Source organism: Orycteropus afer, unplaced genomic scaffold (assembly GCF_000298275.1).
Source record: "Orycteropus afer afer isolate SDZICR_OR568_19922 unplaced genomic scaffold, OryAfe1.0 scaffold00474, whole genome shotgun sequence".
NCBI lineage: Eukaryota > Metazoa > Chordata > Mammalia > Tubulidentata > Orycteropodidae > Orycteropus > Orycteropus afer.
Genome location: NW_006922061.1, coordinates 1,747,433 through 1,761,196, shown reverse-complemented (window position 1 = coordinate 1,761,196; position 13,764 = coordinate 1,747,433). Strand labels below are relative to the sequence as shown.

The 13,764-nt window shown below is 37.6% G+C and overlaps 1 protein-coding gene across 1 annotated transcript in view; it reads left to right on the top strand.

Moving 5' to 3' along the window:
• Window positions 1-12,612: 12,612 nt before the first annotated feature.
• LOC103209050 (olfactory receptor 2C3-like) overlaps window positions 12,613-13,764 on the top strand; it is a 3,034-nt gene continuing 1,882 nt past the window's right edge. The window contains exon 1 of the mRNA XM_007954817.2: window positions 12,613-13,520. Within this exon, the coding sequence (XP_007953008.2) occupies window positions 12,613-13,520 (908 nt within the window). The remainder of the gene's footprint in view (window positions 13,521-13,764) is intronic.

Below are 13,764 nucleotides of genomic sequence, written 5' to 3'. Positions count from 1 at the left end.
AACCACCAGCCTCTGGTTACCAGTCAAATGTGTTAGGCACTATGCTACCAGAGCTCCCATGCCATATATTAGGGACCCTAAATCTGCCTCTAGTTTTTCCTTGAGTAACTTTATACTTTTAAGTTTCACATTTAAGTCTTTGATCCATCTGGAGTTAGTTTTTGAGTGCGGTGTGAGGTACAGATCTTGTCTCATTTTTCTGCAAATGGATATCCAGTTTTGCCAGCACCATTTTTGCCAGACAGTCTTTTCCCCATTAAATAGATTTTGGCCCTTTGTCTAGGATCAGCTGACCATAGGTCGATGGATCTAATTCTGGGTTCTCAATTCTACTCCATTGGTCTATGTGTCTGTCATTGTACCAATTACCAGGCAGTTTTGACTGCTGTGGCTGTATAGAAGGTTTTGACATCTGGCAGTGTGAGACCTCCTACTTTGTTCTTCTTCTTCAATAATGCTTTGCTTATTCCAGGTCTCTTTCCATATAAAGTTAATGATTGGTTTTTCCATATCCTTAAAAAATGTTGATGGGATCTGGATTAGGATTTCATTGAATATATAGATTGCTTGGGTAGAATTGACATTTTCAAAATGTTAAATCTTCCTATTGACAAGCATGGTACTTTCTTCCATTTATTAGATCTCTTATGGTTTCTTCAAGTAGTCTTTTGTAGTTTTCTTTGTGCAGGTTTTATGTGGCCCTTTATTCCCAAGTATTTTACTTTTTTGGTAGCTATTTTAAATGGTATTGATTTACTTATTGACATTTCAGCAATCTCTTTGCTGGTGTAGAGGAATCCAACTGATTTTTGGATATTGATCTTGTATCCTACTACTATGCTAAATCTCTCAATTAGTTCCAGTAGATTTTTGACTGAGTCTCTTGGGTTTTCTAGGTATAGGATCATATTATCAGCAAATAGGAATCATTTGACTTCTTCCTTACTAATTTGGATGCCCTTGATTTCCCCTTCTTGCCTTATTGCTCTGGCTAGGACTTGCAATACAATGTAGAATAGAAGTTGTGATAGAGGGCATCCTTATCTGGTTCCTGTTCACATGGGGAATGGTTTCAGTCTCTCTCCATTGAGAATAATGTTGGCTGTTGGTTTTGAATTTGTGCCTTTTATTGGGTTGATAAATGTCCATTCTATTCTTATTTTGCTGAGAGTTTTGATCAGGAATGGGTCTTGGATTTTAGCTTGCTTTTTCTGCCTTGATTAATATGATCATGTGTTTCTTTTCCTTTATTTATGTGGTGGATGACATTGATTGTTTTTCTAATGTCAAGCCATCCTTGCATGCCTGATATGAACCCAACTTGGTCAAAAAGAATTATTTTTTTGATACAATATTGGAGTCCATTGGCTAGTATTTTGTTGAAGATTTTTGCATCTTTATTCATGAGGGATATTGGTCTGTAGTTTCCCTTTTGAGTCATGTCTTTTCCTGGGTTTGATACCAAGGTTATGCTTGCTTCAGAAAATGAATTTGGGAGGATTCCATCCTTTTCTATGTTTCGGAATAGTTTGAATAAGATTGGTATCAGTTCTTTTCTGAAGGTTTGGTAGAATTCTCCTCTGAAAACTTCTGGGCCAGGACTTTTTTTGTTGGTAATTTTTTGGTAACTTGTTCAATTTCTTCTTTTGTTATGGATCTGATCAACTTTTCCACATCAGTCTGTTTTAGATTAGGTAAGTGGTGTGTTTCTAGAAATCTCTCTAGTTTTTCCAGAACTTCAAATTTTTTGAAGCACAGTTCTTCATAGTATCCTGATATTATCCTTTTTATTTCAGTTGGTTCTGTTGTGATGTCACCTATTTCGTTTCTTATTAATGTTATTTGTATTTTCTCCCTCCTTTCCTTTGTTAAATTTGCCAGGGGTTGACAATTTTATTATTATTATTTTTTTTTTTTTCAGAAAACCAATTTCTAGTCTTGTTGATTTTTTTCTATTGTCTTTCTATTTTCTGTTTCATTGATTTCTGCTGGAATTTTTATTATTTCCTTTTTCTGGTGGCTGTTGGCTTTTCTTTCTGTTCTTTTGATGTTGACTTACAGTGTTGATTTTGGCTCTTTCTTCTTTTTTAATGTGTGCATTTATTGCTATAAATTGGCCTCTGATCACTGCTGTTGCTGTGTCCCAAAGATTTTGGTATGTTGTGTTTTCATTTTCATTTGATTCAAGGAATTTTTTAATTTCTTTTTTTCTTTCTTCTCTTACCCAGTCTTTCTTAAGGAGGGTGTTGTTTAAGATGGCAGAATAGGCAGAAAGACTGCACAGACCCTCTTCAACAAAGGGGAACCAATTAACACAGATACAGAAGATAATCCTGGACCTCTGAGCTTTGAAGGGAAAGACATAGAAGTGAACTAACCTCAAACTAGCAGAAGAATTGGCATGAAAACACCAAAAAAGGAGACATACAGAACTACAGTCTGGAAGTGATCCTGATGACACAGACAGCTTGGATATTGCCGATTGGTGGTAGGACCTAAGTATTAATCTAAAAATCAGTCCTGTTAGCCAGAGACTGCAAAGAGGACTGCTCTGGTGGCTGGTGAATAAAATGGGAAGCAGGAAAGAGAAGGTGGGCTGAGCTGTGGACTTTTGCCTATCCAGAAGGCGGAGCCATTTTGAATGTTTACAAGTGCTTTGAGCATTTTGGATATTTAAAGCAACAGCATTCTCCCAGATTCCAGGGACTTAAGAACAGGCTCCACTTGCAGGAAATCACAAGGACATTCCCAATGGGGACAACTGGAAAGGTGTTACATTCCCTTTGTTACTCTTATATCCCATATCCTTTTGGTGAATGGAGGGGTGGCCATCCCTCACTCGCACCCACATTTTAGGCTGGCAGGAATTCCATCCTAGTCTGTGTGCTCAGACAGAGCCTGGGTGCCCTGTCCTGCCCTGCCCTGATTTTTTTCTTTTTCTTTTTTTTAGTTTGTTTGTTTTTTGTCTGTTTTAAAACTACTATTATTATTATTACTTTTGTCCCCTTTATTATTATTTTTTATTCTTCCCTTCCCAGGCTCTGGTTTTCAGGTTTTTTTCTTTTCCCTATTCCTGGTTTCATTTATTTTTTCTCTCTCATATTTAACCCAATTCCTTGTTCCTTGTGTTTTCTTTTTGTGATTTTCCCACTTTTTCCATCATGATTCTTATTCTCTATCTTTTTTCTCCCCAGATATTGCAGGTTATCCACCACCACTCCTTTTTTTTCTTTTTTCTGGTTACTGTTCCTATGTGATTACATGATGTGTTTTTTGTCCATTTGCTTTTACTTTTTTGATGGTTATTCAATTGTTATTTTTGTCTAACTGAGTGGGAGAAAGCAACAGTCCCAATATGACACAACTACACCCACACCTCCTGTAGCCTCATTTACTGAACAAGAGTCACCACTTCCTTCTCCACCAATGGCCCAATGATAAACATCCACCAAGAAGAACCTGACTCACCCTTAGCTGCTCTTCACAAACAGTTAACAGAGATCTAAATACAACAAAATCACAATGTCTTGGAGAAAATAGATGATCACAATCCACACAAAGAAACAAGATAAAGTGGTAGAAACAAGACAGCAAGATACAGGCCCAGAACACATCCCTGATGAAGAAGCAGCACTGGAACTTCTGATAAGGAATTCAAAAGAATTATATTTAGGTATCTTCAAAGGATTGAGAGGCAGATCAAGGAAAACACTGACAAAACCCTAGAAGAATTTTGGAAGAAAATGCAAGAAAAATATGACAAAATAAAAGAAAAATTAGAAATGATTCAAACTCTACAGATAGAAAACCAGATTAATACTAAATTTTCAGAAATAGATAACACATTGAAAGTGCATAGGAGTAGAATTGATGCAATGGGAGACAGAATTAATGAGATTGAATACAAATACCTGAATACATTCTTGGAAAGGAATCAATCAGAAAAAATATCAGAACAAAATGAAGATAACCTAAGGTTCATGTAGGATATCATCAAAAGGAATAACCTACATGTCATTGGAATTCCAGAACAGAAAGAGAGAAATAAAACCACTGAGAAAATTGTCCAAGATTTGTTGGAAGAGAACTTCCCTGATATGATGAAAGATGAGAATATATCCATTCAGGAAGTCCAATGAACACCAAAAAGGATGGATCCCAAAAGAAAATCACTAAGACATATTATCATCAAACTCATCAAAACCAAAGACAAAGAAAGAATCTTGAAAGCAGCACAGGAAAAACAAAAAGTTGTTTACAAAGGACAACCAGTAATAATAAGCTCTGATTTCTCAGCAGAAACCATGCAAGTGAGAAGGCAATGGAATGTATATATAAAACCCTGAAAGAGAAAATTTTTCAACCAAGAATTATATACGCAGCAAAATTGTCCCTCAAACATGATGGTGAAATTAGGAGATTTCCAGATAAACAGAAACTGAGGGAATTTGTTAAAACCAGACCAATCTTACAAGAGATTCTAACAGGAGTCCTTTAAACATAGAACCAATAATACAAACAACAACCAACCATTAATACACAAGATATCACAGCTATGACCATTGCTGTTGTTGTTGTTCTATGCCATCGAGTCAGACCCAACTCCTAGCAACCCCTCCTTGGGTTTCCAATGCAGTATCACTATGGAAGTAGGTTGCCCCATCTTCCTTCCGAGGAGCAGCTGGTGGGTTTGAACTGTCAGACTTCTGGTTAGCAGTCAAGTGTCTTAGGCACTACGCTACCAGAATAAAATAAGCTTGCAAGATTGTAAACAGGGAATCAGAGACATCAGTTCACAAATGAGGATAACTACAAACTAAAATGAGGGAAAATACTGTGTAGTTAGAAATTATAAATGGTGAAGAAGTCAAGAGAGTTGCAAGACAGAATGGACTGTTCTACACTCGGGGAGAAAATTATAAATCACAAAGGTAACCTCAAGGAAAAATGGTAAACCTTCATATCACAATAAAAAAGAGGACAAGGACAAATATTCAGCAAATACTGAAACACCAGGAACAATGGAAATGATAACACAATTCATAAACATAATGAGCTCAACACAGAAAATAATATGGAACAAAGAAACCCAGGACACCATGAAAAAAAACACATAAAATGACAGCAATAGAAAAACAATATGGCCCACATTGTTTTACTGGGCAGCTGGTGGTAGTTATTCCCCATGATGAGAATGACAATTAACTCCATGGGGGGATCTACCACAAGCAGCTAAGTAGCTGGCTTTGGGATGTGGTCTGCTTCCTGTGTATAAGGAGAATACTTGGGAATTGTCTTTAGCTTATGGCACATTGAACCCTGCATGTAGCTGTATCATTGTTCATCAGCCTGCCATACTCTGCTGATGGGGACTTACAATAGACTTGAATTAATGGCCTGCTGTGTGATTTGGCAATATCAGGATTGTGCATTTTTACTTGTCAACCTTGGGCTTGGCAGCCTCAGCAGCCAGCAGCTGCCTGAGTGAAGACAAGCCTCTAGCTTCAGTGGGCCAGGAGCTGAGGCAGAGCTGAAGCCCCAGGTTGAGGGGCTTTCACCCAGTCCCTAGAGCCTGGCACTTTGAACTTGGACTTAAAGCCTCCAAACTGTAAGAGATTAAACTCCTGTTTATTATAGCCATCCCATTTGTGGTATATTTCTTGTCAGAGCAGCATTAGGTAACCAGAACAGATGGAATCTTCCCAAATTCATTTTACAAAGCAAGCATAACCCTAATACCAAAACCAGGCAAAGACACCACTAGAAAGGAAAAGTACAGACCAATATCCTTCATGAATATAGATGCAAAAATCTTCAACAAAATCTTAGACAATAGACTCCAACAACATATCAGAAAAATAATATATTATGCCCAACTGGGATTTCATACCATACCAGATATGTAAGGATGGTTTAGGAGCTCTGGTAGCATAGTGGCTAAAGCACTTGACTGCTAACCAGAAGGCTGGTGGTTCAAACCCACCAGCCACTCCTCAGAAGGAAGGTTGGGCAATCCTACTTCCATAGTGATACTGCCTCGGAAACCCAAGGAGGGGTCGCTATGAGTCGGGGCTGACTCAACGGCACATAACAACAACAACAAAGGATGGTTTAACATTAGAAAGAGTATCAATGTCATTCATCACATAAGTGAAATAAAAGGAAAAGAATCATACTATCATATCAGAAAAATAGGAATAGAAGGGAAATTCCTCAACATGATAAAGGGCCTATGTGCAAAACCAACAGCCAACATTAATCTTAATGGAGAGAGACTGAAAGCGTTCCCTTGCAAACAGGAACCAGACAAGGATGCCCTCTATTTCCACTTCTATTCAACATTGTACTGGAAGTGCTAGCCAGGGCAATAAGGCAAGAAAGGGAAATCAAAGGCATCCAAATTGGTAAGGAAGAAGTCAAACTACCCTTATTTGCTGATAATATGATTCTATGCATAGAAAACCCAAGAGACTCAGCATACACACTACTTGAACTTATTGAAAGATTTAGCATAGTGGAAGGATACAAGATCAATGTACAATCATCAGTTGGATTGCTGTACACCACCAGCAAAGGGGCCTCTGAAAAGGAAATAAGGGAATCAATACCATTTATAACAACTACCAAAAAAGATAAAATACTTGGGAATAAATCTTACCAGGAACACAAAAGACCTAGACAAAGAAAACTACAAAATACTACTTCAAGAAGTTGTAAGAGATCTACATAAATGGAAGAACATATCATGCTCATTGACAGGAAAATTGAACATTATGGAAATGTCAATATTACTCAAAGAAATCTATATATTCAATGCAATCCCAATCCAGAATCCATCAACATTCTTCAAATACATGGAAAAAAATCACTAATTTTATATGGAAAGGAAAGCACTACTGAAGAAGAACAAAGCAGGAGGTCTCACATCTCAGACCTCAAAACCTTCTATGCAGCCACAGTTGTCAAAATGGCCTGATATTGATACAGCAACAGACACATCGACCAGTGGAACAGAATTGAGAACCCAGAAATTGATCCATCAACTTATGATCAGCTGATCTTTGACAAAGGACTGAAATCCATTAAATGGGGAATAGATAATTCCCTCTTACAAATGATGCTGGCAAAACTGGATAATCAATTGCAGAAAAATGAAACAAGATCCATAGCTCACACCGTATATAAAAACTACTCCAATTGGATCAAGGACTTAAATGTGAAACATAAAACTGTAAAGTTCATCAAAGAAAAAATAGAGGCAAACTTGTGGGCCTTAATTTATGACATTCATAGACTATCAAACATAACCCAAGGTATACAAAGAGCAGAAGATAAACTAGATGATTAAGACCTTCTAAAAATTAAATTCTTATGTGCATCAAAACACTTCTCCAAAAGAGTAAAAATATAACCTACAGAATGGGAAAAAATATTAATCAATGACAAATTAGACAAAGAAGTTATATCTAAAATTTATAGAAACTCCAATCCCTCAATATCAAAAAGACAAACAGCCCAGTTGAAAAATGGCAGAAGACATGAACAGAATATATAGCAAAGAATATATTCAAGCAGCCAACAAACACAAGAAGAAATGTTCACAATCATTAACCATTAAAGAGATGAAAATCAAAACAATCATGAGATACCACCTCACCCCAGAGTAAATAGAAAAGTTTAGCAAGACAGAAAATAACAAATTCCGCTGAGGATGTGGAGAGATTGGGACTCTCATACACTGCTGGTGGGACTGTAAAATTATAAAATGTTAACAATCATTATGGAAATCGGTATGGCAGTTCCTTAAAAAGTTGGAATTAGAAATACCATTTGATCTATCAGTCCCATTACTAGGTATATATCTTAAAGAAATGAGTCAGGGCACAGATAGATATATGCACACCCATGTTCATCAGAGCACTATTCACCATAGCAAAGAGATGGAAACAACCTAAGTGCCCATCAACTGAGGAACGGATAAACAAACTGTGGTACATTCACACAATGGAATACTATCTAATCTTCAAGAATAAATGTAGAATCTGCAAAACACCTCATAATGTGAATGAATTTGGAGGACATTATGGTGAGTGAAATAAGTCAGTCACAGAAGGACAAGTATTGTATTAGTCCACTATTGTATAAAGTCAAGGAAAGGATTATACATGGAAGGAAACTATTTGTTGGTTACCAAGGATGAGAGGGGAGGGGAGGAAAAATTCCTAAATGGGTTGGGGAGGATAATAATAATAATTACATGTATACACACACACACACACACACACACATATATCGTGGTGGTTACATTTGTGTGTCAACTTGGCTGGGCCTGGTTGAGTGGCTGGGTAGCTGAATGTATTTATTCCCTATGGTGAGATTGGTAATTAACTCCATGGTGGAATCTATTACAGCAACTGAGTAGCCATTTTGGGTATGTGGTGTTCTTCCCATATATAAGAAACATCTTTGGGAATGGTCTCTAGCCCATGGCACTCTTGAACCCTACATGTAGCCATGTTCTTGTTCAGCAGCTTGCCTTGCTCTGCCGACCTTGGGACTTTCAAGAGGCTTGAATTAATGGTCTTCTGTGTGGTTTTGTATCATCGGGACTGTGCCTTTTTACTTCTCAACCTTGGGTTTGTTAGCCTCAGCAGCCAGTAGCTGCCTGAGCAAAGAGATGCCTCTAGCTTCAGTGAGTGGGCCAGGAGCAGGAGACAGAGCTGCAACCCAAGGTTGAGGGGCTTTCACCCAGCCCCTAGGGCCTGGCACTTGAACTTGAATTTAAAGCCACTAAATTGTAAGAATAAACTCCTATTTTTAAAGCCATCCCATTTGTGGTATATTCTTATCAGAGTGGCACTAGGTAACCAGAGCACACACATACACACACACGTGTGTGTATGTGTGTGTGTGTATTTTTTTTTTTTTTTTTTTGACCGCTAACCAGAAGGCTGGCAGTTCAAACCCACCAGCTACTCCTCAGAAAGAATATGAGGCAATCTACTTCCATAGTGATACTGCCTCAGAAACCCAAGGAGGGGTCACTATGAGTCGGGTCCGACTCTATGGCACATAACAACAACAACAACAAGGCTGGCAGTACAAACCCACAAGCCAGTCCTTGGAAAGAATATGGGGAAATCTGCTTCCGTAGTGATACTGCCTTGGAAACCCAAGGAGGGGTTGTTATGAGTCGAATCGACTCAACAGCAGTGAGTTTTATATGTGTGTGTGTATATATATATATACATGTATATATGCATCTATGTACACATATGTATAAATCAGAGATTATTAGTGGTTGCAAGAAGTAGAACAGAGTTGGGGGATGGAAAAGCTTTTGTTTTCAGGGCATTGAGTTTATGCTAAAATATTTTGGAAAAGGATAGCAATAATGGTGGCACAAGATGAAAAGTATCATTAATGTCCCTGAGCTGCAAATGTGGAAATTATTGTGGTGGCTAATGTCTTGTTCTGTATGTTTTCACCATAATAAAAGTAAAAAAAAAAAAAAAACCTAACTCTATTAAGAAAATTATTACTTCATTACTGTGACATATGAAAAAAAATCTATAGCAGCTTTTACCAAAATTAGTATTATGATCAATTATTTAAGACTTTCTCCCCCACTGCATAATAAATCTTTCATAGAGAGACCTGATTTCTTATGCTCTTTTAACTGTTTTTTGCCATATAAAAACCTAAAATAATGCTTGATTTTTAAAAAAGAAGTGTTTATTTCCTTGTTATACAACTTTGTGTGTATACTATTTAATATATTGCATGTAATTAAAACATTCTGTATAATTATTCAGTAGGGAAAATATCCCCAAAGCTTCCATACCTTCCAATTTCACTCCCCTGATATACAGCATCACCCTCTGTCTTCCTACTGAAAGCTCCAGAGGATAAAAGGAATTTCTTATGAATTCATGGGCTTTATGCCAACTTTGGTTCTTTGGGGTTCTGTATAAATTTTCCCATTTTGTAGACATTGTGAGCCATCCTCACTCCTTATGCCACTAAGGAAACACATCAGTTTCTAAGAAACACATCAGTGCTTTTTTGCTTAATTCAACCTCATTCTGTTTTAAGGACTTCATAATGTGTCATTTTGACATGTATTTTACAGAATATAGCATTTTACCAACACTGACCTGAAGATTTCCAATATTATCAGGGCTTCAGAATGCTTTGGCTACTCTCCTACTTTTAAATATTATAAGTACTCAATTAATTAATGTTATCAATAATTGAAGTAAAACATTGTCCATTAAATAACTTGTCCCTACTCCATAAAAGAAAATGACTCTACTATCTCACCACCAGTAAGTCATATTCTTTTGTTTGTATGTTTTTCATGGAATTGAGGAAAAATTGAGAATCACAGATTTTCTTATAATTCCAATTAAGATTGATGAGCTCTGATACATTTAAATGATTTGATTTTCTATTATTGTGGTCTTCGGTGCTTAATAGTTTGCCCAAATCCAAGAAGGAGCTCTGGTGGCACAACAGGTAAGTGCTTAGCTGCTGACTGAAAGGTCAGTGGTCCCAGCCCACCAGCCATTACATGGGAGAAAAGACCTTACAATCTGCTTCCATGAGGATTACAGCCTAGCAAATCCTATGGGGCAGCTCTACTCTCTCCTATAAGTTCACTGTGAATTGGAATTAGCTTGATGGCATACAACAACACAACTACATTTAAGGGTATATTTGTTACTATAATTAGCTTGCACAAAATTTGATCCTGAGACTTTTCTCTAACTCTTATTATATCAATTTTCTTTGTTGTTAATATCACAGTACTTGGAGTTTCATTTTGAATAGTGAGTTTTTATTGTGACAGGTTTGATAAATCTCTATGGATAAGTGAGCCCCTTCCATTACTGAGAATGTTATCTTTTTATAAAGAATCTGGAGATCTTTCCTGCAATTCCAATGTCTGCACTGGACAACTCTGGAACTTCAGGTAAGCCATAAAACATTTCTAGCCATAAAATAAAGCATCATGTAAGTTTCTCTTTTATGAAAAATTCTATTGAAATATTTATTACCTCACTAGTGACCATATAAACAAATAAATGCAAACGCACTGCTGTTGAGCTTGATCCGACTTACAGAAAACCCTACTTGAATTTCCGAGGTGGTGTCACTATGGAAGTAGATTGCCCAACTTTTCTTCTGAGGAGTGGCTGGTAGGTTTGAACCGCTGGCCTTCTGGTTAACAGTCAAATGCCTTAAGCACTATGCCACCAGAGCTCCTAGTGACCATATAGTTTCTATCTATTGGAAACATTTAGCGTAGTGCCTAAGGCACTTGACTGCTAACCAGAAGGCCGATGGTTCAAACTCAACAGCCACTCCTCAGAAGGAAGGTTGGGCAATCTACTTCCATAGCGATACTGCCTCGGAAACCCAAGGAGGGGTCATTATGAGTCAGGGCCGACTTGACGGCACATAACAACAACACTGTGTCTTCTGCACATCAGCAGATATGATTCAATAAAATTCTGTTCTTCTGCAGAGGGTGCTCTGACACCCACAGTTCTCAGTTTAGCCTTTTTCTTTTTTCCTATGCCCTCATTTCTTCATCTGTGATGAGTCTATGTATGGGCAAGCATTCTGACTAGCCATGATTCAGGAGCTCATAACTACCACAATTCACCTGTTCTCTTTACACTGACGTTAAGAAATCACTCATGTTTTAAATCATTCATGATTGTCTCTCTGATTTGGAGGGGATTGGAATGAATCTCCTTCATGCTTTCTGTCAGTATATCAGTGCTGCCCTTGTCAACTATGTGCAAATCAAATAACTCTCTCAGAATTCTGTTTCAGTAAAGTTCATATGAATACAGTAATTCCATGTGTGAATTCTGGAACATCTGTGATGCTTTCTTAGCCTCATGCCAATATATGCAAAATGGAAATTCTACATGTACTCTGAAACTCTGTGAATATGCATGTATATTCATAATTGTTTCTTTTGATTCACTTACATTTATAGATATAATTAAGCTCTACTCCCTGGGAATTTTAAAGGGCTGACTGTTAATAGCATAAGTGAACCTTCCTAAGGCCTGGAAGACCTGTATTATAATAAATTTATTTTTCTTTTTTAAAATTTGGGGAAGAATAAGTAATTGTTTTTGTAAAGAGTACTTCAGAGATTTTCAGGAGCATCTGAAGTTGATTGAGATTGTCTCTTTTTCACATAGGGGCTTCTGGGTTCACACATCTGTCCCTTCTGGGTCATATTTTGTTATTCCACCTCTAACTGAATACTCATCACTAACCAATAAGTTGGCTTCATATTGGAATGTTAAGTAATATTTCAACTAAAAAAATCAATGCCAAAATTTTGCATGAATATCCATTTTTTGCCCATGCAATCAGTATTTTCAAATCTTTTTACAAACATTCTAAACTGGCCTTTAAAAGACTAATGCAATCCCAGAGCAGTTGATGACACTTTCTACAGCAATAAATAAGTATTTTTATCTTGCTAAAATATAATCACTGCATTTTTCGTATCCTCTATGCCTCTGCCTCATCCATCCACAGGTAGTCACATTGCTCCATTCTCAACTGTGTAGGATGATAAGAATGAGCAATTTTACTTATCCAGAAGTCTTCATCCTCCTTGGCTTCTCTGCAAGACCCTTCTTGGAACCTGTCCTTTTCATGCTTGTCTCAATTTTTTATGTGGTGTCTGTTGTGGGGAATAGCATCATTATTCTGGTCTCATGCATGGATGTGCGTCTCCACACTCCCATGTACTTCTTTCTCACTAACCTCTCCTTCCTGGACATTAGTTTCACTATGAGTATTGTTCCACAACTCCTGGTCAACCTGTGGGGACCACAGAAAACAATAAGCTATGGAGGGTGTATGGTTCAATTCTATATCTCCCATTGGCTGGGGGCAACAGAGTGTGTTTTGCTGGCAGTTATGTCTTATGATCGTTACGTTGCCATCTGTAGGCCACTCCACTATGCTGTTACCATGCAACCACAGCTTTGCATGGGTCTGGCCTTAACTTCATGGCTTGGAGGTCTGATCATTAGCGTGGTGGGCTCCACACTCACTATGCTGCTACCCCTGTGTGGGAACAATCATATCGACCATTTCTTTTGTGAGATGCCCCTCATTATGCAGCTAGCTTGTGTGGACACCAGTCTCAATGAGATGGAGATGTATCTGGCCAGTTTTATTGTTGTTGTCTTGCCTCTGGGTCTCATCCTTGTCTCATATGGCTACATTGCTCAAGCTGTGTTGAAGATCAGGTCAGCAAAAGGGCGAAGGAAGGCATTCAACACCTGTTCTTCTCACATGGCAGTCGTATCCCTGTTTTATGGGAGCATCATCTTCATGTACCTCCAGCCAGCCAAAAGCAACTCTCATGAGCAAGGAAAATTTATAGCTCTCTTCTACACCATAGTAACCCCAATGCTGAGCCCATTGATTTATACACTGAGGAACAAGGATGTAAAGAAAGCCCTTAGTAATATTTTGTTAGAGAACTGCTGTGGTTTTGCAAGAAAATGAAGGTATATTTAGAGGCTCTAGTCTTGTTTAAAGAGAAAGAAGGAGTTTAAAAATTCTAAAGTTAATTTTTGAAGGCAGGATATTTGAGATGTCAGTTCTGTTCTAATAAGTGCTTGACTTCAACGTAGACAGCACTGTGAAATTGAATGTGTTCATATCCAGCTTTAGAGCAAAGATGATATGTGTGCATATATATATAAATATATATAT